At 42.6% G+C, this 26,048-nt stretch overlaps 1 protein-coding gene, 1 non-coding gene and 1 pseudogene across 3 annotated transcripts; 2 read left to right on the forward strand and 1 right to left on the reverse strand.

Moving 5' to 3' along the window:
- Positions 1-2,604: 2,604 nt before the first annotated feature.
- Positions 2,605-21,332, reverse strand: GINS1 (GINS complex subunit 1). 2 transcript variants are annotated; one of them, XR_016039149.1, is made up of 8 exons: positions 21,154-21,332; positions 15,603-15,667; positions 12,443-12,541; positions 11,788-11,878; positions 9,502-9,618; positions 8,308-8,382; positions 6,427-6,638; positions 2,605-2,729 (listed from the first exon to the last, which is right to left on the reverse strand). XR_016039149.1 is itself a non-coding variant. In XM_055432936.2 (7 exons), the coding sequence occupies exons 1-7, from the start codon at positions 21,226-21,228 to the stop codon at positions 6,570-6,572; spliced, it is 591 nt and encodes a 196-aa protein (XP_055288911.2). In that variant the 5' UTR covers positions 21,229-21,332; the 3' UTR covers positions 4,364-6,569. The 2 variants fall into 2 exon arrangements, 1 of the variants encoding a protein (XP_055288911.2); XM_055432936.2 differs by lacking the exon at positions 2,605-2,729 and having other exon boundaries at positions 4,364-6,638.
- On the forward strand, positions 12,723-12,795 carry TRNAQ-UUG (transfer RNA glutamine (anticodon UUG)). Its single transcript has one exon. It is a non-coding gene; the product is annotated as a tRNA-Gln (tRNA).
- Positions 21,227-26,048, forward strand: part of LOC129560728 (melanocortin receptor 3-like) — a 29,277-nt pseudogene continuing 24,455 nt past the window's right edge.

The raw sequence follows: 26,048 nt of genomic DNA on the forward strand, positions 1-26,048 counted from the left end.
CTTCATTTTCCTTCTCTTTAATATCATGCCGATGTTATGTTGCAGTATAGTTGATTTGCAGTGTTCTGATTGTTGTATATAGCTGCCTGATTCAGGTATAACATATCTATGAGATATGTCTACTCTTTTTTGGACGTTTTGTCACAGGTCAAACAGAGTGGTGAGCATTAGGTCCTGGTGGATTATGTATGTCAGATACAGTTTTCTGTGTATACAAAGAAGGAAGGTAGGAGAAAATTTCTGTGGCTTCTCTCCCAGAGATACAGATTTCCGTGTATAGGTTACAGGTACAGATTCCCATGTATATTGGGAAAAGAGGAAGGAAGGGGGAAAGAAAGGAGATAATCCTTGGGCATTATTGATTACACATACAGGAATATTATATACAGCCCTTGAGGAACATAGGTCCTTGACTTTGTTTAATTGCTAAGTTACTGTTTTGTCTTCTTTGACAGTTTTCTTTTCTTTCTGTGTGTTTTCATGTCTCTTGTTAAATGTACTCTTTGGAACTCAGAGAAGCCTGGGAGTCTAAAGGTTTTCTACAGACAGAGGACATGCTATGTTTTCCCTTAAAATTTGAACATTTTTTGGATTAATGAATTAATCAATGCTTTGTATGATCTTCTCCTCTTGTTTTATTCCCACCTCCTCCCAGGAAGGTCAACAGTGATTAAAGGACATGGTAGGGATTTCCCTGGCAGTCCAGTGGCTAATAGTCTGCACTTACAATGCACGAGGACCAGGTTTATTCCCTGATCAGAGAACTAGATCCCACATGCCACACCTCGAATATCCCTTGTGCTAGACTGGCACCAGCCAAATATTATGATAAATTACAATATAAAATACATATAAATGTATGTATTTATATGTATATATACAATACATATAAAATTTTTAATTAAAAAAGAGAGGTGTCACTAGACAGGCCATGCCTCCGATACCAGCACTACGAGAGGCAGTGATCTTGGTAAACAGGCAGGATTTGTCATTGCTGAGTTCATTCACTTGTTTTAATCTTTCCTTGAATGTATGTCTGTGCTTGAAACAGCAGGACCCTGTCGTCCTAGGTCCCCCGCCCCCACCATGTCCTCCGCCTGCCTTTTGTCTGTGGAGAGTTTCAGTCAAAAAGTAAATTTAAGCAGAGAAATGAGAAATGCTGAAACAAAGGAAAACAGTCAAAGGAGACTAGACAATAACAATACTGTCATTAAGCATCGTCAAGGACCTTTAGTTCTTTCTCTAGGTCTGTAGATAATATTCTGAGCCACATCCTGTGAGCTGTCTTATAGATATCAAAACATCAGGTGGAGAACTAGATGATGACCAGACTGTACCCAGGACATGAGCTGCCACAATTCAGAGAACTGGCCACAAAGAAATGGGAACAAACTGACCCTGGAACCGAAGATTAACTGTACATAAAGCAAGATGGCACTGGTCAGACCCTGATGACCAATTTCAAGATGACAGTCAGAGCTGACTGTGCTGTTTCTGCATGAAGCCCGTCTCCCCCATTCCCAACCCCCAACCCACCCTGTGTCTATAAAAGCTCTCACCCCCCCGTATGTCAGTGGTGGGACATCCACCACTCCCACTCCGCTCCTCGCAGTTGCCAGCATCTAAAATAAAGCACTTTCCTTTCTGCCAACCTGGCCTGTTTTTTGGCTTTAGAGCAGCGAGCAGCCAGACCTCATATATTCTTTCAGTAGCATGCTGATTAACAATTGTTTTAATAAATAAATAGGTATTGGTTTATTTTACTGTTAACTATCAGTGGGCTTACACAATTCTGATATAAGCTTTATGCAAGCAGAAAAATTTCTCGTTACTAATATGAACAGTATTGCTTCTATTAATAAATTCAGTTCAGCTCAGTCAATCAGTCTGTCTGACTCTTTGCAACGCCATGGACTGCAACACGACAGGCCTCCCTGTCCATCACCAACTCCCGGAGCTTACACAAACTCATGTCCATTGAGTTAGTGATGCCATCCAACCATCTCATCCTCTGTCATCCCCTTCTCCTCCTGCCTTCAATCTTTCCCAGCATCAGGATCTTTTCAAATCAGTCAGTTCTTCACATCAGGTGGCCAAAGTATTGGAGTTTCAGCTTCAGCATCCACCTTCCAATGAATATTCAGGAGACTCATTTTCTTCAGGATGGCCTGGTTGGATCTCCTTGCAGTCCAAGGGACTCTCAAGAGTCTTCTCCAACACCACAGTTCAAAAGCATCAATTCTTCGGCGATCAGCTTTCTTGATGGTCCAACTCTCACATCCATACATCACTACTGGAAAAACCACAGCCTTGACTAGATGGACCTTTGTTGGCAAAGTAATGTCTCTGCTTTTTAATATGCTGTCTAGGTTGGTCATAGCTTTTCTTCCAAGGAGCAAGCATCTTTTAATTTCATGGCTGCAGTCACCATCTGCAGTGATTTTGGAGCCCCCCAAAATAAAGTCTCTCACTGTTTCCCATCTATTTGCCATGAAGTGTTGGGACTGGATGCCATGATCTTAGTTTTCTGAATGTTGAGTTTTAAGCCAACTTTTTCACTCTCCTCTTTCACTTTCATCAAGAGGCTTAGTTCTTCTTCACTTTCTGCCATAAGGGTGGTGTCATCTGCATATCTGAGGTTATTGATATTTCTCCCAGCAATCTTCATTCCAGCTTGTGCTTCTTCCAGCCCAGCGTTTCTCATGACAAGGTTACTCACATAGCTCTGTCTATAACAGCAAAAGGATGGAAACTGCTCAAGTGTCTCTCAATTAGGGAAATACATTAAAAAAAAAAGATACTAAAACACCCTCTATTAGTTTGCAGGGGCTGCCAAAACAGAATATTACAGACTGGGTGACTGAGACAAAATTAATTTATTTTCTTACAATTCTGGAGGCTAGAAACCCAAACTTATTAGCAGGTTTGTTTTTCCTGAGGTCTCTGTCTTGACTTGTAGATGGCTACCTTCTTTGTTACTGAATTTTGTACTATATTAAAACATTGTTTTTATAAAGTTACAAAACAGAATGAATTCAACTCATCCTAAAATACCATCAATTGTGAAAAGCAGTAGACCATGTGAAATTAGCACCTCCCTGCACTACATCCTAAAGGATTAATACAGTATCATTACAGATGCTTCTTCTAGTTACAGGACTAAGACCAAAAAGGAAAGACAGACACATATTAAGGATAATCATATGTAGTGAAAAGAGAAAAAATTCTGTAACATTTCAAAATATAGATTAAAAATGCTTAGAAAAGAAGACTAACTGAAATTTACTTAAGAAAAAGTAGATAAGTTTGACTTCAGACTAAAGAAAAAATTCATCAAGTATCTCTCTCCAAAGAAGACTCATACTGAGATAGTTCTATAGGTATTAATGCTATTTTAAAAGGTACATTTCTATGAAAAATAAAGGAACGTGCACCACTAAAAACTGACACCAGAACCCTGACACCCCGTCTGACGGTGGGGCCTCTTGCTATTCTGCCTTTATGTGGTTCCTGTGGCCTCTTCATTGACTCTGAGCACCTGGGGCTGTATTAGTTGACTGAATTTGGCAGAAAATGGCACTAGTCCACTACCAGGCCTAGTCATTCAGAAAACTAGCAGCACGCACATCTACCTTCTTAACCCTGAACACTGACAAAGCAGACACACATGTGAATACACACACATTCATCCCCTCTTGCTAAGCACTATAAAACAGCATCACTCAAAGTTGCAAAATTCCACAATAAAATAACAGCAAATCAAACCTTGCAGTTCGGTTAACACACCATGGCCAAGAAGAATGTTACAAATGGACTGTAAGATAGTGCAGTTATATATATGTAATATATATAACTATAATATATAATATGTATAATGTTATAAATATAAATTACAATATATATTATATATTATAATATATAAACAATATATGTTATAATACATAATATAATTATATTTTAATTATTTTAATATATAATTATTATAATAATATATGATATATATATAAGTTATATATATGTAATTGTAACTTTAGGGAGTTAAGCGAGAAACCATATATGATCATCACTCAAGTTTCAAAACTGCATTTGGAAAAAATCATGTTTGTTAATTACAACTGTTTTGCTATGGTTTTAAATTTATTTTGAAGTTTCAGGTTTCACTGAGGGAGGCCACAAGTCTTAACGAGTTTTTCCTGGAGAAGTATGGGGCAGAGAGATGAAGAAGACTGTGTCATTCAGGTCGAGTTAGGAAAAGGATAAGCTGCCAGCTATTACTAGCAGTAGTCAACGTTTTCCTGAAAATTCCAGATGACAAAATCAATGTGAAAAAGAAATAACTTTATATAGCAAAGTGGCAAAGTCATCATAATTTACTGCTTTTTAATATTTATCATCCAAAACCAGTTAGAAAATAGAAAAGATTTCATTCACATTAGGAACAAAAACTGGAAAGTATTTCATTGGAAAAACACCCGAAGTGGGATTATACTTTATATCCGTAATGAGTTAACAGTGGGCACACTGGAGGTAAAATAGGAACTTCAGAGGGTAAAGCGTCTGCCTGCAATGCAGGAGACCTGGGTTCAATCCCTGGGTCAGGAAGATCCCCTGGAGAAGGAAATGGCAACCTACTCCAGTACTCTTGCCTGGGAAAATCCCATGGACAGAGAAGCCAGGTAGACTACAGTCCAGGGGATCGGAAAGAGTCGGACACAACTGGGCAACTTCATTTTCTTTCTTTCTTTTCATTTTCTACATTGTATGTTTTCTTTTATCTTTTTAATTGTGTACTTATTACCTTTAAATAAAAAAACATGTATTTTAAAATTCTAGCCACAACTATTTAGGACCAATCAACATAAATCAATGAAACCTACAAAATTTTAATTTTTCAACCAGTATACATTTACTTCAAGTAAGAAACATACTTATTATTTTATTTTGGGAATGAATCAGAAAAGTACATCATATGGTATATATACAGGAATGATGCTGGGCTGGTAGCAGGGCAATGGCCTTTACCGCAGGTTCCTCCTCACAGCTGACTCACATGGACTCTGGGCTCACCTGCACATGTTTCCACATGCTTGGAAGAATAGAATGCAAGGGAAGTGACCACTGACCTACAGTTAAAACATCATCCAGCCCATTCACTAGGGAAGTTTTCCTTATTGTTTATTGGCAGAGATTCAGATGAAAATCTGATCTGGCTACGAATCTATGGAAGGAATTATTTTAGGGGTCTGTGCTTTCAACGCCCAAGGCACAGCTTCAATCTCTGGTCAGGAAACAGATCCTGTGAGCTGCACAGCTTGGAAAAGAATTTGCCAAGGGCCGCCTGCAGACTAAGTATTAATACATGTGTTGTGAAAATATGCAGATCCACACCCTAGGTAGAGGCTCTCCATAGCCTGACTACTTGAGTATAATTCTGGCCAGTAATATTCCCGTTTAAGAAATACACTGCACAGAGAGTGCCAGGTACTGGGTTTATCTGTATTTTAAACTTGAATGTCTCTGAGATTACTGGGCTGGTCATGGAGGGGACTGGTGGAGAAAGGCCATTCACCTGGTGCTTCTCTGATGCCTATCATTTTATTGGGCAGGAGAAATTGCCCTCCACTTAGCTGATTAGCTCTTCATATGACTTTTTGGTCAATGTGACTCTTGGGGAGAAATTGCACAAAATTCCTTTCCTAGGCCCAATCTCAATTTCCCTTTCCAAAATGCACGTCCTGTGACACAAGCTTGCAGACAGGCACGAGTCAGATTAGCCACCACTGCTGGAAATGGGCAAAATCCACTGTGTTCTTTACAGACCACCAGCTCCACCTGGCCCTATGATTTGGAAACACAAACTTCAGAAATTCAGCTCCCTGGCCTGCACAATGCACACTTCCAGCAACAATACAAGAGGCAAAGGGACATAAGACCTCCCTATACATCCAGGTAAAACTCTTCCTCAATGTTTAAAAGAGATGAACATGTAACAAATGTTTACTGTGATGAAACTAAAAAGCACGATCGTCTTTTGGGAATTGTAGAAACGTTATGATTACAGATACAACTTACTACACAAAGGGGAGAAGCCTATACAAAAGAAAATCAAACTGCTTGCATGTTGTGAGGACAGAATGAGAAGATCGCCGTACATGAGCCGGGAAGCATTCTCTTGCGCCACAGCATCTGCTAGAACGCTGATCTTAGACTTCGCTCTAGAGCTGTGGACAGCAGGGTGGATGTCTGTGGAGTCTCTCTACGGCCAGAGTGCAAATTCTCTTTTAAGAACCGATACTTCAAAGTACAAACATACAACGTAGATTCACAAATATGTTTACCATGGAAGGTAATCGAATTATATTCAGAAATGAAATAAAAGAGAAACTAACATCCAAATGAAAAGAGAAAAAGAAAAAAAAAACAAACCATACTCCTCTGCCAAGCGTTCCTGGTTAAAGAATGTCTGTTTTAGAACCAAAAAGCAGTGGGCCTTGGGGAATTGGAGAAGTGACTTTGGTTGGGTGCAGTCTCACACCAGCAGGGATTCTTAGCAGCCATCTGGTCAGGGGTCATGACAGCACGTGCTCCAGAATGCCTTGTCTAATCAGCTGCTCACACTTCCACCGAGGTAAAAAGTGCTGAGGGGTTGGGGGAGGAAGAGGAATGAAGAGCATTATTTTAAATCACATGTTGTGTCATTAAAAAGCAGCAATGCATGCTGAATATTTCAAACTGCACCAGTGAAGTAGTTAAAAGCTAAGCTTAAGTATATTTGCTATTTTCATCAACTGAAATTGATGTTACTTAGAGCTGTACTAAAACCTGAATTTTATAAACAAATTCATACTTTGCTTAAGTTTAAACTAAAGACTTCTGAATTCTAGTAGGTATTTTCCTTAGTGTTTGCATTTTTAGGTTTATGCACAGGAAAGCCAGGTAGAGGTGATCTGGGCTGCAGACCACAAGGGATGCGGCAACAGTTCACTAAGGAGGCAAACGGAAGGAGTATCTTCTCCATTAAAGCTCTTCGAGGATCTATGTCTGAACAGTCATTCCTCTACTAACAGTGCAACTAGTCTCCCATATTTTTCAAGGATGAAAAGTCTTTGTAACCTATGGATGCCGGCCACACGCTATACGTGAGGAAGATGGTGCCCAGCTAAGGCTCATCCTCCGTGTCTCCAGAGAGCACACTGCTCTCACTCTGAGGTGGAATGGCATCTTCTGGTCTCATTCCCTCCCAAACAGCAAGGCTTAACAAAGAAGGGAACATTTACTAAATTCTGGAGTGGGGAGGTACAGGGAGTGAGGCAGGAAGACTTTTCAAGCTCACAGATGACCAAAGAAATCTCAACGGCTAGACAGACATAGATACTTGAGTAAAAATGAAAAACAGTGCATTAGAAAGTGCAGCGTAGAGAACTCTAGAAGGTGAACTGAAGGAGAGAGTACGGCAAGTACTCAAGGAAGCGGATGCCGCTCAGCAACACCACGCACCTCGCAGCTCTTCACAAACTCAAGGCCTCATGTGGGACCCATGACCAAAGAAACTCCTGCCAGTCATGAAGACCCATGGGCCAAGGATTGATGTCTAACTTAACTGAAGTTTTTAAGTCTTTCGACTATGAAATGTGAAAAAAAAAAGGAAAAAAAAATGGAGTTGTTCACTAAACAGTTATTCCAATGTCTACTAAAGACATTTGTTCTCATTTCTGGGCAATGAGAAACATGCCCCATAGAGTCAAGAATAAAGGACTGTATGGTAGGAAAATGTTTCCCTATTAATATTTCACATTATGTGGGTGATCTATAACACAGATTTTATAGAAAACTTATTTCTGATGTGCTCAGACATGTTAGAAGCCTCTTAATGTCCACTACAGTAGCTGATGCTTTTAAGTCACCCCAGTTTTAGAGTGATACTGAGAGACAAAGCCTCATCAGGAGGAAGGCTTCTGCCCACAAACCCTAGAGTCCACATGCCACAGAGCCCACACGCCACAACTACCAAACCTGCGTGCTGCCACAATTAGAAGCCCGTGCACCTAGAGCCTGTGGGGAGCAGGCGGTCTGACTGTACCCAGAATCCCTGCATGATGTTTAAGGGTCAGCGGTATTAACCCTTTCTTACTATACACAACGTTTGCTTCAAGTCTTTAGAAAAAGGATAAAAGGATATTTTATGATAAACTTAATGCCTGTGACACAAATGATCATTGCAAGATGATATTTGTTTAGCTACTGACTCCAACATTTCCATCATTCAACACTCTTACAAAATTTAAAGTATCCCAAGACAGTAAATACCTGGCTATTTTTTTTTAATAGCACTGAAGTACCATCCTCAACTTCAAATTCTCCGTAGTCTTTTAGACACCGCACCTGAAAACAAAAACTGATGTTTTATAATATCTAAATTATTTTTTATTATGAAGTAACCATCAAGTAGCTGGGGACCAAACATGTACGTACAGGGAAGTATTAGGCTCTGTGTAGTTAGGCTTAGTATTCCTCACTGAGGCATACTAGTGGTTCCAGTGTCCACTGCTGGGGAGGAAGAAAAATGGCAAATCTCTGAATATATGTGTAGGTTAGCACTGAGAGCAAGGAAACTGAAGGAGCTGCCAAAGAGAGTTTTGGGTTGGTTTTTCACTTTGATTTCATTTTGTTTTAACAAATGTTGGAGAAGACTCTTGAGAGTCCCTTGTACTGCAAGGAGATCCAACCAGTCCATTCTAAAGGAGATCAATCCTGGGTGTTCATTGGAAGGACTGATGCTAAAGCTGAAACTGCAATACTTTGGCCACCTCATGTGACGAGTTGACTCACTGGAAAAGAGTCTGATGTTGGGAGGGATTGGGGGCAGGAGGAGACGGGGGCGACAGAGAATGAGATGGCTGGATGGCATCACCAACTGATGGACATGAGTTTGAGTGAACTCCGGGAGTTGGTGATGGACAGGGAGGCCTGGCGTGCTGTGATTCATGGGATTGTGCAGAGTTGGACACGACTGAGCGACTGAACTGAACTGAAAATACTTACATGGTTCTAAAGTCAAAACTTTTAAAACAGGTACAGCCAAAAATTTTTAGCTGTTCAATCCTATTCCCACCACCACCCACAGGTAGTTTTGGGTTGGGTTTATGTTTCCTCATTTGTTTTTTGCTTTATTGTGCTCCTCTAATATTGAATTTCTTTTTTTGACAAACTGAAGATTTGTGTCAACCCTGCATTGTCAGATAGCAGGATGTTTTAGCAATAAAATATGTATATAATGCTAACACATACTCAATAGACTAGTATAAGCATAACTTTTACATGCACTGGGAAACCAAAAGATTTGTGTGACACGTTTAAGTGAATATTCACTTTATTGTGAGTCAGAAACCAAACCTATGGTGTCTCCAAGGTATGCCTATATACATATACCCCCTCCCTTGGACAAAAGTCAGCACACTCTATGCATCAAAGAACACTCATTTTTTTAAAAGGTGTACTTACTTCTATATATAGGCTTTTTGGAGGTTTCATATCCTGTGTGATGTCCAAACCTTCGTCTCCTCCCAATGACCTCATGTAGGTAGCAAGGGACTTTTTGTAACGATTGAACCAATCCATCTGGAAACATAAAGATGGCCATTTGACAAAGCCTTAAGAAAATAAATGTGCAGAAACTGTACACTAACCCTTTCAAAAACAGCACACATGCCCACATGCATGCTTACTATGATCATTCATTCAAACTACAAATATTATTACTGCCTATTATGAACCAGGCACTGGTACCTGTACAGTACAGAACCAGGCACTGTACCTGGTACAGTAGGTATTGGTCATTCTGCATATTGGTACCTAAAAATGCAGAATGATATATCACTTTCAAGGACTGGATAATTCAGTATTATAATAATGTTAACCGATCTATAGATCCAAGTCATTCTCAATCAAAACTCCAATTGTTTAAAAAAAATCGAACTTGACAAAGGAGCCTGAAATTAAAAGCCAAAAATAATCAAGACATTTGAAAAAAGAAGAACAAGATGGGAAAACTTACTTAAGAAGTATTACAAAATTACAATCATTTAAGCAGTATGAAATTGGTACAAGGACAAATAGACTAAGACAAAAGAAAGCCCCCCCCAACAGACATGCAACTCGGCTCATACGTTATTCACAAAAAATCTATTCCAGTACTGTAGATCTTTGTGAAAGATAAAACAAGATAACTCCGAAAAGACTGTACAGAAAAACATCTTCATAACCTTCACTAGTGAAGTATGTGTGTGCATACACACACACATACACCCCTCCCTCAGGTTTAATACTCTGCCAGAACGACTCATGGGACCCAGGAAAGCACTGTCCTGACATTCACTGTTGTATTGTAGTGAAAGGAATACAAATTAGAACCAGCCGAAGGCAAAGACACCCAGGGTGAGGTGTCCCAAATGTGAAGCTTTGGCTTCCTCTCCCTGAGGGATCAGGACACACTGAAGTGGAACAATGCACACGATGTCCTGTCAATCAGGGAAGCTCACACAGCTCTGGAGTGTCATGACATAGGCTGCACTGATTGATCAAACCATGATGCAATGAATCACAGGTGACGCAATGAATCACAGGTGATGGAGCCCTCCTTCTAGCTCCCCTCTCCTCTCTGCGATGATACAAAGAGGCTAAAAGCCTCAAATCTGAGGGGAGAGTGGGAACCTTTGAATTTGGAGCCAGTTGGTCAGAAGGGAGAGTGTCCCTGGGAACCCCCCAACCACGGCTGGCGTCTGAAGTGAGGGCAGTCTTAACCTATGAAGTTTGGTCTAACTAGGTAGTTAGTGTCCGAAGTCACTGCAGCAGATGTTATGACCTTCACTTTGTAAATGAAGGAATTTAGGCACAGGGAGGGATGGAGTCACCTGCCTAGGCTCTCACAGAAACAGAGAAAAGGTTTCTACATGAGTTTGCTTGCCTTCAATCCTGTGTCCTTAAATATTGTGCCTCAGTGACTGGATAAATCAAAATTCATCACACATTCACAAAGATAAGCAAAGTTACTGTGTGCATGCTGAGTCTCTTCAGTCGTGTCCAATTCTCTGTGACCCTATGGACTGTAGCCTGCCAAGGTCATCCATCCGTGGGATTATCCAGGCAAGAATACTAGAGTGGGTCGCCAAGCCCTCCTCCAGGGGATCTTCCCAACCCAAGGATTGAACTCACATCACTTACGTCTCCTGCACTGGCAAGCAAGTTCTTTACCATAAGCGCCACCTGGGAAGCCCGAAGCAAAGTATGTACACACACATATATTATGAAAAACCTCCAAATAATAATGCCAGTTTTGAATCCTACTGATGGATCACTAGCAGCTAATATAACGGGACCCTTTATTTTGTTTAGTAATAGTTTTCCATACAGCATTTAGAATTATTCGTACCGTTCTCAACAGACCAAAAACAACTGAAAAGCAAATGTTAAAAAGACAAATACTATAAATACTATTACAAAACAATGCCGGGGGCTTCCCTCATAGCTCAGTTGGTAAAAATCTGCCTGCAATGCAAGAGACCTCGGTTCGATCCCTGGGTTGGGAAGATCCCCTGGAGAAGGAACTGGCAACCCACTCCAGTATTCTTGCCTAGAGAATCCCCACGGACAGAGGAGGCTGGCAGGCTATAGTCCATGCCATCACAAGAGTCGGACACGACTTAGCAACTACACCACCACCACCACAAACAATGCCAGAAGCTCAGCCAGTTTCTGAATTTACAAATTTGAACAAGAGTGCTAACTTACTTCTTCAGCAGACATGTGAAATCGTAAAGCACTTGGCAAGACACTGCCATATTCCCACCTGAGTGCTCTAATCCGAAGCAGCCGGTCATACCTAGAACATTAATACGGTAGTGGATCAGAAGCTGTCTTGATTAGGAGAGGCTTAAGACTCAACCACCAGAAGGTAACACGTGGACTTTGATTTGATTCCAGAGGCAAACAAACCACTATAAGAGGATACCTTTGGGACAACATGGAAAGTAAGAATAGACTGGATGGATGCTGTGAAGGTATGTTCACTGCTCTAGGTATGAGAATTATACAGTGGTCATGTGAGAAAAGGCCCCAAAGGCCCTTATTTCTTAAAGATGCATACGAAATTATTCAGTGGTAAAATGTCTAATGTTTAGCATAGACACATAAAAAAAGATGAAGCAATTATGGGATAACGTTAAGAACTGTGACCTATATGATGGCTCCATGGGGGGGGTTGTAATATTATTCCCTAGTTTTAAGAATACTGTAATTTTCCATAATAAGAAAATGTTTAAGTGGAAAAAAAAGAGAAAATTCAGAATGTTCATAAAAGAGAGACAACTCTAAGAATTTCTGATACCCACTTGGATGGGAACCCTCCACTGCTCCCTGCCACCCCTGCAAACACAGAGATACTCACAGGTAGGCTACAGTGCAGCGCTGATTTCTTAGCAAAGAACAGTGTCGAAACTTGATGGTTGGTATCAAATCACCTCGTCCACTTGACTTTGCTTCATTCCTAGTAAAACATTTAAGGAAAAGAGTCTATTGAGTACAGGTTAAATTTTCAAAGTCAGCTAACTACTGACTCCATACTTGTTTTTAGCCATTTATGTCAGTAGTTAACCTACCTAAATAGTAGCAAAAGCTCTACATCGGAACTTTTGCTAACAGAATAAAATAGAAAAGAGCCAGGGAATTCCCTGGTGGTCCAGTGGTTAGGACACTGCAATTTGACTGCCGAGGGCACAGGTTCAATCCCTGGTCAGGGAACTAAGATCCTGCAAGCTGTGTGGACAAAATTTTAAAAAATTTAAAAATACCTATCTAATTTGCCTAGGACCATACTCCCATTGTTTTCTTTAGCCATGTGGCACATTGCGTTTTGCACACGGATTAACTTCCATTATTTCCAAAAGACAACCTTTTGCCTCACTTTTTAGAATCCCTTTATCATGCTGGGATAAGAGATCAAATATCATGGGGCATAAGATTATGGCCTCACATCCTGTTCTCATCCTACAGAGTCCTCTTTCTATGGTATCAAATCTTTCCAAATCCTCATTCTCATAAAGTGAGATAAGAACTCTAAAGTCAAATGCTCCTCCACTCATCCAAGAAATAGTTCTTGATCTTCAACTATGTTTGCACTTTAGGGTCCTTCACACAAAGAGGGAGAAAATTTTGGTTTTACCCTATTAAAATATATGTCTCCTTAGATATCAGATAAGCAGCACCCTTTCCAATCACATGTACAATTATTTACTGGGTGTGGTGTTTCAGTTTTGTAAAATGAGGAGCTCTGGAGAAGGTGTGGCGATACAACATTAGGAATGTTTGAGTACACTCAATAGCATGTGTGCTCGGTCACTCAGTAGCATCTGGTTTTTCTGACCCCACGGACTGTAGCCTGCCAGGCTCCTCTGTCCATGGAATTTTCCAGGCAAGAAAACTGGGGTGGGTTGCCATTTCCTTCTCCAGGGGATCTTCTTGACCCCAGGGACTATGAATGCACATCTCCTGCACTGGCAGGTACCACTGAGCTATCACTGGTGTGTATCTTAACTACAATTGAGAAAAAAAAAAAGGAAAACAAAACCAAACCATATGTACAGAATTAATAAGCATCTACTTTGGAGTTTTAAAAGGCAACAGATAAATACAAAATGTATGTGCCTGCTCTTGCTCTAGGTCCTGAAAATAGAGGCAAAATATATTTCCCATGACTTCTAGATCTGTACTATGTACATAGATGTACTGCGTCTTCTAGATCTGTACCAGACACCTCTGCCACTCTACAAACGTTACATTTATTCTCCACGTTGTTTACAGTGTGCTCTTGATTATAATGAAATAGCACAAATAAAATACACCCAACTTAACGTCAAAGTACTTCATTACACAAGAACTTCCTTAAAAAAATTCACATTTCCATGTGAGCAATTAAATAGGAATAGATTTCTTCTGACAAAGAATTTTAACCAGAAACTGGTAATAGTGACTGTCCTGTCCAGAACCAAACTAGGAGGATAGGGCACAGAATTTTGGATCCTGAATTTCCCAATGGTATGAATACAGGAAAATCATTCCCTTATTGGACCAAGGCCTGTTCAGTTACCTCCTAAATAGGTCTGTAAACTGCTCTCTTTTTCCCTAGTCTGACTCACCCTTCCTGTCACCTGCATGACCACCATATTCCCTCTCAGTCCCACCATCCACTATCCACATGGTGACCAGGGTGATCGTGAGAACACACACATGCCACCACCTCCCCCACATGCTTAAAAATCTCACCTGGTGTCGCCCTTTGCCTGCTCACTAGGTTTCAGCCACACTGGCCTTTGGTAATGATCAGGTCACTGAGCATCCCACCCTCTTTCATGACTCAGGGCCTTTGCACATGCTGTTTCCTCCAACTAGAAATGCTCTGTGTCCACAATTACTTCCTCACTAAAACCTACTTATTCAGGCTCCAGCTGAAGTGTCTCTTCCTTGGAGACATTTCCAGGATTTCTCAGTCTATTAATATTTTCAGTGCATTACTCTCTCTCCGAGTGCTGTGTTTTCCTTCACAGCAGGTAGTCCAACCTGGTTTACCTGCAATTAACATCTGTCTTCTGCATGACACTGAGGGCCAACGGGGCAAACCTCTTGATTTCTGCTGTGTACAATGGAAACACCGGAGCCCTTTATCAGCTCATAAGTCTCCAGTGCCTATCTGTTGCATGAACAAATGAATGACTTGGGAACCTGAGTTGAGGACTTTCCATTTCCCTTAGTTACTGCAGACCTCTCGCACATCAGTTCCTCGTTCATCGGTATCTGTCATCAAACACAGTCACTGCAGTGTTTCTACTCTTCTGTGTACTCCAAACCTTAACAACACGCTACTGATTTCTATGTCTAACTAACTGATGAAAACACTACCTAACAAGGCCAAGGATGAAATGTGATGTTGCAAACAGACTTCTCTCCAGGGTGAGCTCTGAATACCTCATTTTCCTCCAGCAGTCAGTACTCTTGCGTCTTATTCTTCACCCAGTCACAGGCTCCTCTGAAGTCTGTTGCTCAGCCCAGATTCTCCACTGTGCCAACTACCATGGTTGGCTCTAAATAGTCTGCAACTCCAGAACCCTCTAACCTACCAAGCTGTAGCATTCTGTAGCACGACTTCCCAGCGAACTTCACTCACGCTTTTGGAAGTCACTGCTATTCCTGCTAAATTTGCAAACTGCCTGTTCTCCCTTTAAACCACTAAGGCCTCACCTGATGGAAACAATACACTTCACTCGTTAGGTCTGTTACTTGCTCCTGTCTCATCTCTTTTGGATCCATCCTAAATCCTTTCCAGTCATACCAGTCCAACAATAACTATCGAACACTTACCATGTGTCAAGCTCTATTTGGTCCCTATAGACATAAGAATCATTAACACAAATCCTACTTTTGTATAGCTAGGGTATGATCAGGGTCACAGAGAATTAAAAAAATCAAATCATATCTAAAAACTTTATTAAGATGATCTGACTTCAACATTGTATTTCTTAAATTGTTTTAAAATATCAAGCTTACCAACTTACACATCAGATTGGTTTTGCTCGTATAAAGCTTTCATCTCCTCCAGAACTTGCCTCAGTCCATCTTCCTGGAACATATAAAATTACACTCATTAATTTACCCACCAAGTTTGTAGCAATACTCTATGCTTATGTAACTTATGAAAAACCAATAGTCCTTCACACCTACTAAGATGGCTATAATGACAAATGTTGGAGAGGATGGGGAGAAACTGGAACCCCTTGTCCAATGCAGGTAGGAATGTAAAACGGTACAGCCCTACAGAAAACAGCCATGTGGGTCCACAAAAAGTTAAATTTCAAATTCCCATATTATCCAGCAATTCCTCTTCTAGGTATACACTCAAGAAAACTGCAAACCTAAGTGTATACAAAAACTTATGCTCAAATATGCAGAGCAGCATTATTCATAACAGCCAAAAAGTGGAAACAATCCAAATGTCCAATTGATGAACAGATAAGCCAAAATGGTATGTCCATTCAATGGAATATTAGTCAGTCAAAAACAGAAGTGTGGATACATGCAACAACATAAACTTTGAAAACATTGCTTAGTGAAATAAGCCAGACAGAAAACGACAAATATTCTATGATTCCACTTATCTGAAATGTCTAGAATAGGCAAACTCATAGAAACAAAGTAGATTAGAGGTTCCCAGGCTGAGGGGGAAGAGGAGTGGGGAGTTACTGCTTAAAGGCTATAGAGTTTATTTGGGGTTATGAAAAAGCTTTGGAAATAGGGGTGATGGTTGCACAAAAATGGGAATATAATTAATGCCACTGAAATGTACAAAGAAAAATGGTTAGAAATGGCAAAGTTTAAGTTATGTATTGTTTACCACAATTAAAAAAAAAGGAATGAATTGCCAACAAAATACACAATCAACATACTAATTAAGGATAATCTTAAATACATTGTGCTGAGAAGTCAGACAGAAAGGAGTATATACTGTATGCTTCTAACTGGCCCTAAACAGAAAAGTTTGCAATTCCTGGCATGCTGACTCCAGAAATACAATAAAAAAGACAAATATAATCTGTAGGGGAAAGAAAATCCTTGGTTGCCTAGGGCTGCAGATGGGAGGTAGCCAGTGCCACAAAAGAGAAAAGGGAATCCTTGGGATAGCAGAAATCTTGTTTGGGTTGCTGGTTACAAGGACTGTATACATTTGTCAAAACTCAAAGGTCTATTAAAATGTGTACTGTGTTGTATATAAATTATACTTCAATAAAACTAATAACAAAAAACCAATAGTCTACAGAAGTAATAACACATGACAAAAGCATGTAAATAAATTATTATTTATTAGAAAATAATCTTAAAAGGTTATTATTAAAAAAAAAAACACACAAAACAACCTACACACTGCTAGGACAGAAAACAGAAAGGTCAAAGTTTTTCTGCCATCTACTTGGGCAAATTTCTAATAAAACTTCCCTTGGAAGGATAAAAACATTAGAATTATAAAATTCATAAATATTATACAGTGTCTGTCAAAATGCAACCCCTACACCTGAAACACTGTAAATAAACTATATTTCAATTAATATTAAAAAAAAACAATAATGCTATAACAATGACAAACAAACAACAACAACAAAAAAACACCACACAAAACCTCCAAACAAAACAACGATAAGCAACCCATCTACTTTTAGAGCCAAAATATATGCATCAGCAAAAATGTTTTAGCACTACTGGTATAACTACAAAATTACACTACTTAACCCTGCTTGAATGTAAGAAATCATTTCTAATCAAAAAATGAAAGCATGACTTCTACTTTCTCTTTCATCAACTGGTTAAAAAGATATCATGGAAAAGTCTGATTTACTAGAATTCAGTTAAAGATACAACCAAGTTTTCAGATTTAAATTTTTATTTCTTTTTTTAAGACTTAGATTTTAAAAATTTACACTGGGAATTGTGTAATGTACACTCCTCATTTTGTGCTCCCACCTCCAGCTGTAAGCCCCTGGGAACTCAAGATAATTTTCCTAAAGACTCAAACGATTATCAGTTCTGGATATCCAAAGTGCATCATTCCAATTTGCCAAACACAGGACCTAACCATGAGGGATTCTGGAGTAAACAAGGCAGAGTCCCTGCTCTAAACCAGCTACCATCTGCTGGGGAGGAATGATTCTCAAAAGTGTGTGTGGGTCAAGGGTGTGAGGGGTCAATCAGATCAAGATCAATTCTTAGTCTAACCCAGCTAAGCTGTCTCAGTGGCCAGCCCCCAAAGGCAGGCACGACTGCAAAAAAAAAAAAAAGGGGCACCTATGCCCTCTAAGACCCAGAAAAGCCAGGATTTTACACTTCTAAGAAACCAACACTTAAAATCTGAGCGAAAAAAACAGCTGGACTCAGTCTGAAAAGCCAGCACCTGTGGGAAGTCTCTGCACCTTTGGGCTGGTTTCTTGTGACCTAGTCTTCCCACTCTAGTGGGGCCATATTGGAAAGCCTCCAACCCCTCTCAAACATCTGGCTTAAAACTCAGCATTCAAAAAACTAAGATCATGGTATGCGGTCCCATCACTTCATGGCAAATAGATGGGGAAAAATGGAATCAGGGGCAGAATTTATTTTCTTGGGCTCCTAAATCACTGCAGATGGTGACTGCAGCCATGAAATTAAAAGACCCTTGCTCCTTGGAAGAAAAGCTATGACAAGCCTCAGTTCAGTTCAGTTCAGTCGCTCAGTCGTGTCCAACTCTCCGTGACCCCATGAATCACAGCACGCCAGGCCTCCCTGTCCATCACCAACTCCCGGAGTACACTCAAACTCATGTCCACAGAGTCGGTGATGCCATCCAGCCATCTCATTCTCCGTCGTCCCCTTCTCCTCCCGCCCCCAACCTTTCCCAGCATCAGAGTCTTTTCCAGTGAGTCAACTCGTCGCATGAGGTGGCCAAAGTATTGCAGTTTCAGCTTCAGCATCAGTCCTTCCAATGAACATCCAGGATTGATCTCCTTTAGAATGGACTGGTTGGATCTCCTTGCAGTATAAGGGACTCTCAAGAGTCTTCTCCAACACCACAGTTCAAAAGCATTGCTTCTTCGGCGATCAGCTTTCTTCACAGTCCAACTCTCACATCCGTACATGACCACGGGAAAAACCATTGCCTTGACTAGACGGACCTTGGTTGGCAAAGTAATGTCTCTGCTTTTTAATATACTATCAAGGTTGGTCACAACTTTCCTTCCAAGGAGCAAGCGTCTTTTAATTTCATGGCTGCAATCAGCATCTGCAGTGATTTTGGAGCCCAAAAAAATAAAGTCTGACACTGTTTCCACTGTTTTTCCATCTATTTCCCATGAAGTAATGGGACCAGATGCCATGATCTTTGTTTTCTGAATGTTGAGCTTCAATCCAACCTTTTCACTCTCCTCTTTCACTTTCATCAAGAGGCTTTTGAGTTCCTCTCCACTTTCTGCCATAAGGGTAGTGTCATCTGCATATCTGAGGTTATTGATATTTCTCCCAGCAATCTTGATTCCAGCTTGTGCTTCTTCCAGCCCAGCGTTCCTCATGATGTACTCTGCATATAAGTTAAATAAGCAAGGTGACAATATACAACCTTGACGTACACCTTTTCCTATTTGGAACCAGTCTGTTGTTCCATGTCCAGTTCTAACTGTTGCTTCCTGACCTGCATACAGGTTTCTCAAGAGGCAGGTCAGGTGGTCTGGGATTCCCATCTCTTTCAGAATGTTCCACAGTTAATTGTGATCGACACAGTCAAAGGCTTTGGCATAGTCAATGAAGCAGAAATAGATGTTTTTCTGAAACTCTCTTGCTTTCTCCATGATCCAGCAGATGTTGGCAATTTGATCTCTGGTGCCTCTGCCTTTTCTAAAACCTGCTTGAACATCTGGGAGTTCACGGTTTACATACTGCTGAAGCCTGGCTTGGAGAATCTTGAGCATGACTTTGCTAGTGTGTGAGATGAGTGCAATTGTGCGGTAGTTTGAGCATTCTTTGGCATTGCCTTTCTTTGGGATTGGAATGAAGACTGACCTCTTCCAGAGCGTTTTAAAAAGCAGAGGTACCACTTTGCAGACAAAGGGCCCTATAGTCAAAGCTACAGTTTTTCCAGTAGTCATGTACGGATTTGAAAGTTGGACCATAAACGAGGCAGAACACTGAAGAACTGATGCTTTTAAATTTTGGTGTTAGAGAAGACTCTTGAGAGTCCCTTGGAGAGCAAGGAAATCAAACCAGTCAATCCTGAAGGAAATCAACCCTGAATATTCCTTGGAAGGAATAATGCTGATGCTGAAGCTCCAATACTTGGGCCACCTGATGTAAAGAGCTGATTCATTGGAAAAGACCCTGATGGTAAGAAAGATTGAGGGCAGGATGAAAGAGAAGGGGGCTACAGAGGGTGAAATGGTTGGATGACATCACTGACCCAATGGACATGAATTTGAGCAAAGTCAGGGAGACAGTGAAGGACAGGGAAGCCTGGCCTGCTGCAGTCCATGGGGTCACAAATACTGGGCCATGACTTACGGACTAAACAACAGCAACAACAACCCCTCTGCGTTCTGTGTCTCCAGTGAACCTCCCGCTGTGGTCTCCTAACTTTTTAGATATGGTAACTGCCTGAAGTTGCAAGAATAACAGACTGGAATCTGTTCAAGAAAACTGTTCAAGTTGAAGCTCCGCTTCCAACACACTCCAACTTCAGACAAGCCCTTTAACTTGATCCTTAATTCCAGCAGCTCAGTTTCCCCATCTGTTAAATAACCCAAGTGTCAGACTAACTGCTCTTGAGTGTTCAAAACTCACCTTACCCAGAGGCTCTTCCTGCTGACCGCCAGATGTTTACTCCGCTACCTGAGTGAAGCCTCTAGAGACGCCGGTCTCTCCACTCCCCGGCTACTCCTCACCTCTACCCGTCCTCGTACCTACCAGCCCTGTCGTCTTAGGACACAGTGTTCAGGGCCCCCCGACCGGGCTGTGGACCACATCCATCTCTTCTGTGGTCTATTTATAACCCACTCTGAACCAGCCTTTCTTCTATCCGGTCCATTCCCCAAAGTGCTGCGACAGCTGTCAAAACACAGAGTAATCCCGTCGCTCCTCTGAAATGCTCTGTAGTGACGAGCAAACCTCCCGGCCCCGGAGCCCCCTTGCTGCCTGCCCTTCCCCGGCGGGGAAGGGAGAGGGTGTTTGCACGGCCGGCTCCCCGGTGGGGCTACACTCACCGCAGCCCTCGGGGCGCGGCCCTAACGGCCGGGCTACCCCGGTCCACACCTCCAGGTGTAACTCACACCTGAGCTCTAGCACCGGGTCTCCCGATCTCTCTGCGCCTCACCCGGGAGAGACGCCCACCGCCCAGCCTGCGCGCACCGCAGCTACGAGGACGCCGGCGGCGGCGGGGGGCGCGAGGAGAGTGGCGGCAACCCCTGCGCTCGCGGGAAGCCACCAAAACCGACCTGCCCACGACCTTCCCACAACCCTGGAGGCGAACCACAGGCACACCCGCCATCCCGCTCCGGGTTGTGCAGCCCCAGAGAAGCGCCCTGGGGAGGACCCCGCCCTCACGTTGAAAGCAGGCAGCCTTCCCTCGGCCGCGCGGTGCAGCTCCCGGACCAGATCCATGGCCTTCTCGCAGAACATGGCCCAGGCACCGGGCCCTTTGGACCACCAGCTCTCACCCAAAAGGCCGCCTCACTGTTCCCTACGGCTTCTGCTCCTATTGTTCCCAGGCGCGCAGGGCCGACCCCGCCTCCGCCCCGGTTTGGCGCCAAAACAGCGACCAATAGGAGCGCACTGCCGGCCTCCGCGCTACGGTGGCGGCCAGGGGACATTTGCCTCCGCGGTGCAGCCGTGGTGCCCCAGGGATCCTCTTTCTGGGGCGGTTGCGGGCCTCAGTCCGGCTTCAGTCCCACCTCGCTGTCCAGGCCTTGGTCCAAGCTCAGGCTGAGCGGCAGGACAGCTCTCACGCAGCCCAACTCGGGATGGGCGCACGCCCGATCGTCCGTTGGATTCAGTCATTCTCCTTTTGGTTGACAGTGCGCGTACCTTGAGGTTTAGAAGGCAGGCCCGGAAAAGGTGGGCACTGATGTTGGGACCCAGCGTGGCGTTCCGTTCGGTTTTGCAGTGTGGGTTCTTTGTTTTGTAACAAAGGGAAAACAACTTTTATTGGGTAGCTCTTGTGTGCTAGGCCTAGGCTGTGACATTCTTCATGTAATTCTCATGGTTAGTCCTAACGTGGTTAAGATTCTTGGCGCTGAGTAAGGAATGGAAGTTAGATAACTTGCCCAGGGTCACACAGTTCATAAAGTGACAGACCCTGTATTTCAGTCTTCCACTCTACAGCATCACCTTTGATATTAAACCTGTCATTTAGAAGCGTGTAAATTAACTCACAAGGTGGGAGAGGGGATTATTGCGATGGATTAATATGAACACACATAGCCATATTCTCACCTCCATGATTATGGAAATTTTCATATCCACAGAGAATCAAAGGTGGGAATTACTACTATAGAAACCATTCATATTATTTTTTTTTTTTGGCTCCCCTGCAAGCCTTAATGGCAGTTTTGTTTCTCACCTCTGCCCCCTGCGCAGAGTCCTAACCCATGGACCACACTGACCTTTTTTTTTTATTTAAAGCAATGTTACTTGGATTCATTCTATCTAACTCTAGAAAATTTGTTCCTTTTTGGCAAATATAGACATAGTAGATGTGTGATCTGAGAGATGAGCCTGGAAATGGCTCACCGGGCCTCTGAATCTTATCTTTGGGTGCAGTGACATTTCTTTCCCAGCTCTACAGTAATGGATAATTTAAGTGTTTTTATTAAATACATAATTCTATAGTGGACCACCACCTGCCTTACAGAGGATCGGTGAGAGCCTGGCGTGCTCGCCCTGTGTCCCCACCTCAGCGTCTGAGCTGAGCTTTTGGAGAGCATGTTGGTTTCCCAGCAAACCTGCTCCTCCTGCCACTTCCTGTCCCATTTTAGGGACCGCCATCTCCAGCTTCTCATACAGAGCCTTGAAGTCACCCCTTATCGCCCATAGCCAGTCTACCACCCAAATCTCTCAATGTTCCATCCAAAATGTTACACAAAATAGTATCCTCTTCATCTTCATCTTCACCCTTTAAGACCGAGGAAATAGGCAACAGCCTCCTGCTCATTTTTCTATCTTTAGTTCTGGCCCAGCCATTTCATTCTCACTGCCAATGGAGTAATCTTTCCACCACATCATTTGGGTACAGCCACTCCTGGTTAAAACCTTTAACTGCTTCCCAACTAGAAAGGTCAGAGTCTAAAACCTCAACGTGACCTTCTAGGCGGGGACTACATGGAACTTACTTACTTTTCCAGGTTCCTCAGGCCACTCCTCCCTGTGCTTAAGGTGACCCCTCTTCTGCCTGATCCCACAGCCTATCTGACCTCCTTCTGTTCCTACCTTCTCCTCTGCTCCCACCTTCCTCATGGTCCTACCTGCCTCCCCTTCTTCTCAGCCCCACCTCCTACCTGTCCCATTTTCTTCTGTTCCTACCTTCAACAGTCCTGCCTGTCCCAGAGCCTTTGCACTTGCTGGCCCCTCTGCTTGGGACATCCCAGTACCATTCTTCACTGTGCCACCTCCAAGGCATCCTTTGCATTGCAGCCTCAAGGGGACCTCACAGAGCCGTCTTTCCCCCGGTCAACAGGACAACCCCTGCTCCCGCACAGCACTGTGGAAATTCTCTTTGCAATATTATCACAATGTGTCATTTTATGACATTTCTGTGATTGTGTATCTATACTTGGCTTCCACACTTGCCTGAAGGCCATCAGGGAAAGAACTGTGTTTATTGCTTGTTGCCCAGCACCTAACACACAGAATAAGCTCAGAACGCATTTGTTGAATGAAGGAGTATTTATGACTGCGGATGATACATATGTCACAGCATGCAGTAGGGCAGCCCCACACAGGGATGCTTTCAGGGTGCTGCATTAGTGGCCAGGGTGATCGTTAGAACACACACATGCCACCACCTGCCCCACATGCTTAAAAATCTCACCTGGTGTCACCCTTTGCCTGCTCGCTAAATTTCAGCCACACTGGCCTTCAGTAATGATCAGGTCCCTGAGCATCCCACCCTCTTTCATGACTCAGGGTCTTTGCACATGCTGTTTCCTCCAACTTGAATGCTCTCTGCCCACAATTCAGTTCAGTTCAGTCACTCAGTCATGTCTGACTCTTTGCGACCCCATGAATCACAGCACACCAGGCCTCCCTGTCCATCACCAACTCCCGGAGTTCACTCAAACTCACCTCCATCTAGTCGGTGATGCCATCCAGCCATCTCATTCTCTGCCGTCCCCTTCTCCTCCTGCCCCCAATCCTTCCCAGCATCAGACTCTTTTCCAGTGAGTCAGCTTGTCGCATGAGGTGGCCAAAGTATTGGAGTTTCAGCTTTAGCATCAGTCCTTCCAATGAACACCCAGGATTGATCTTTAGAATGGACTGGTTGGATCTCCTTGCAGTCCACAATTACTTCCTTGCTAAAACCTACTTCTTCAGGCTCCAGCTGAAATGCCTCTTCCTTGGAGAGAATTTCTCTCATTCCTCAATCTAATATTTTTAAGACATGATTCTCTCTCCAAATGTGGTGTTTTCCTTCATGGCAGGTAGTCCGACCTGGTTTACCTGCATTTAACATCTGCCTTCTGCATGACACTGTGAGGGCCACGGGGGCAAACCTCTTGATTCTGCTTACAGTCAAAATACCAGAGCCCTTTATCAGCTCATAACTGTTGAGTGCATATCTGTTGCGTGAACAAATGGTTGTCTTGGGAACCTGAGTTCAGGACTTTCCATTTCCCTTACATTTACTGCAGACCTCTCGCACATCAGTTCCTCGTTCATCCTCAAACACAGTCACTGCAAAGTGTTCCTACTCTTCTGTGTGCGCCCCAAACCTTAACAACACGCTACTGATTTCTATGCCCAACTAACTGATGAAAACACTACCTAGCAAGGCCAAGGATGAAATCTCATGCTGCCGACAGACTTCTGTCCAGGGTGAGCTCTGAATACCTCCTCTTTCCTCCAGCAGTCAGTACTCTTGCGTCTTATTCTTCACCCAGCCACAGGATCCTCTGAAGTCTGTTGTTCAGCCCAAATTCTCCGCTGTGCCAGCTACCATGCTTGGCTCTAAACAGTCTTCAACTCCAGAACCCTCTAACCTACCAAGCTGCCTTCTGCAGCACGACTTCTCAGCAAACTTTAAACTTTTGGAAGTCAGTGCTGCTCCTGCTAAATTTGCAAACTGCCTGTTCTCCCTTTAACCCACTAAGGCCTCACCTGATGGAAACAAGCAGTGGAAACAATACATTTCACTCCTTAGGTCTGTTACTTGCCCTTTTGCTGAAAGTTTCCACCTTCGTCTCAGGTTCAAAGGGTTTGTTAACAAAACAAGTCACTCATTATATAAAAATAAATAATATATTTATTAGAGAATTACCTAGCTTACTTTCAACATACTAACATTACAAGAAAAGAGAAATAGAGCAGAGACTACATCACCAAATTGGGTTTTTGACCAACATCTAGACTTAATCAGCGCTGGAAAGTCCATTTGTGTCACAGCACATTTGGAGTCCCAATTCAGAAAGGGTCACAGGCCGTGAGTCCACTTCTTTTGTGAGACTTAAAAGATTGCTATTTGGGGTTCCTGTTTATAATCCCAGGATGAAGGCAAACTGATACCATCATCAAGCTGTGACCAGACTGGCTTCCTTAATGCTGTTTATTTTTGTCTTGTAAAACTTGGAATGTGACTAGGCCTGGGGCTTGGTTGGCCAGGCCCCCTCCAGGGGCTCTGCAAGTCTTGAACTCACAGCAGACAGTCACTCCCAGTCACTCCCAGTCAGGACAGTGTCAAGGCAGGTTAGAAGCAAGGTCAGAGGCTGTTCTGCTTTGTCTGTGAAGCCTAAATAAGACTATTTTTGTACAGTTCCCTAACAGTCCACCCCAAGATTGTTGAACATAGGCTGAAGAACATTGGAACAAGGCAAAATAACACAAGCAGGCTTATTAACTCTAAGTAACAATGTAGAACATATTGTAGGTTTCAGTGAAAACAGTCCATTCACAGTAACTGATGGAGTGTTCCAATAAACAGAGTTCTCAAAGTTGAGAAGTTGGTCCATACAGCAGTCCTGTAGTCTTGCCACAGTCTGTCAGTACACAGTTATCAAAGTCTAGATAATTTAACCACCTTTGGAAGAGTGTATGATTTTATGCTTCTGTTGGCCAATAGCAGGGCAGGTGAACACTTGCTGTTGGCCAGGTGATATTTTTGTGTCACCATTTGGAGATCCATTTGCTGCACTCTCAAAGAAACAAACTTAACAAGAGGGCTAAAGATGCATAAAAGTAGAGAAGAGCTGTCCAGGTGCCTAGGAGAAAGGCTAGACAGGAGAATTGGA

This window comes from Moschus berezovskii, chromosome 15 (assembly GCF_049115385.1).
Source record: "Moschus berezovskii isolate FMDL1 chromosome 15, NW_MosBer_1.0, whole genome shotgun sequence".
NCBI lineage: Eukaryota > Metazoa > Chordata > Mammalia > Artiodactyla > Moschidae > Moschus > Moschus berezovskii.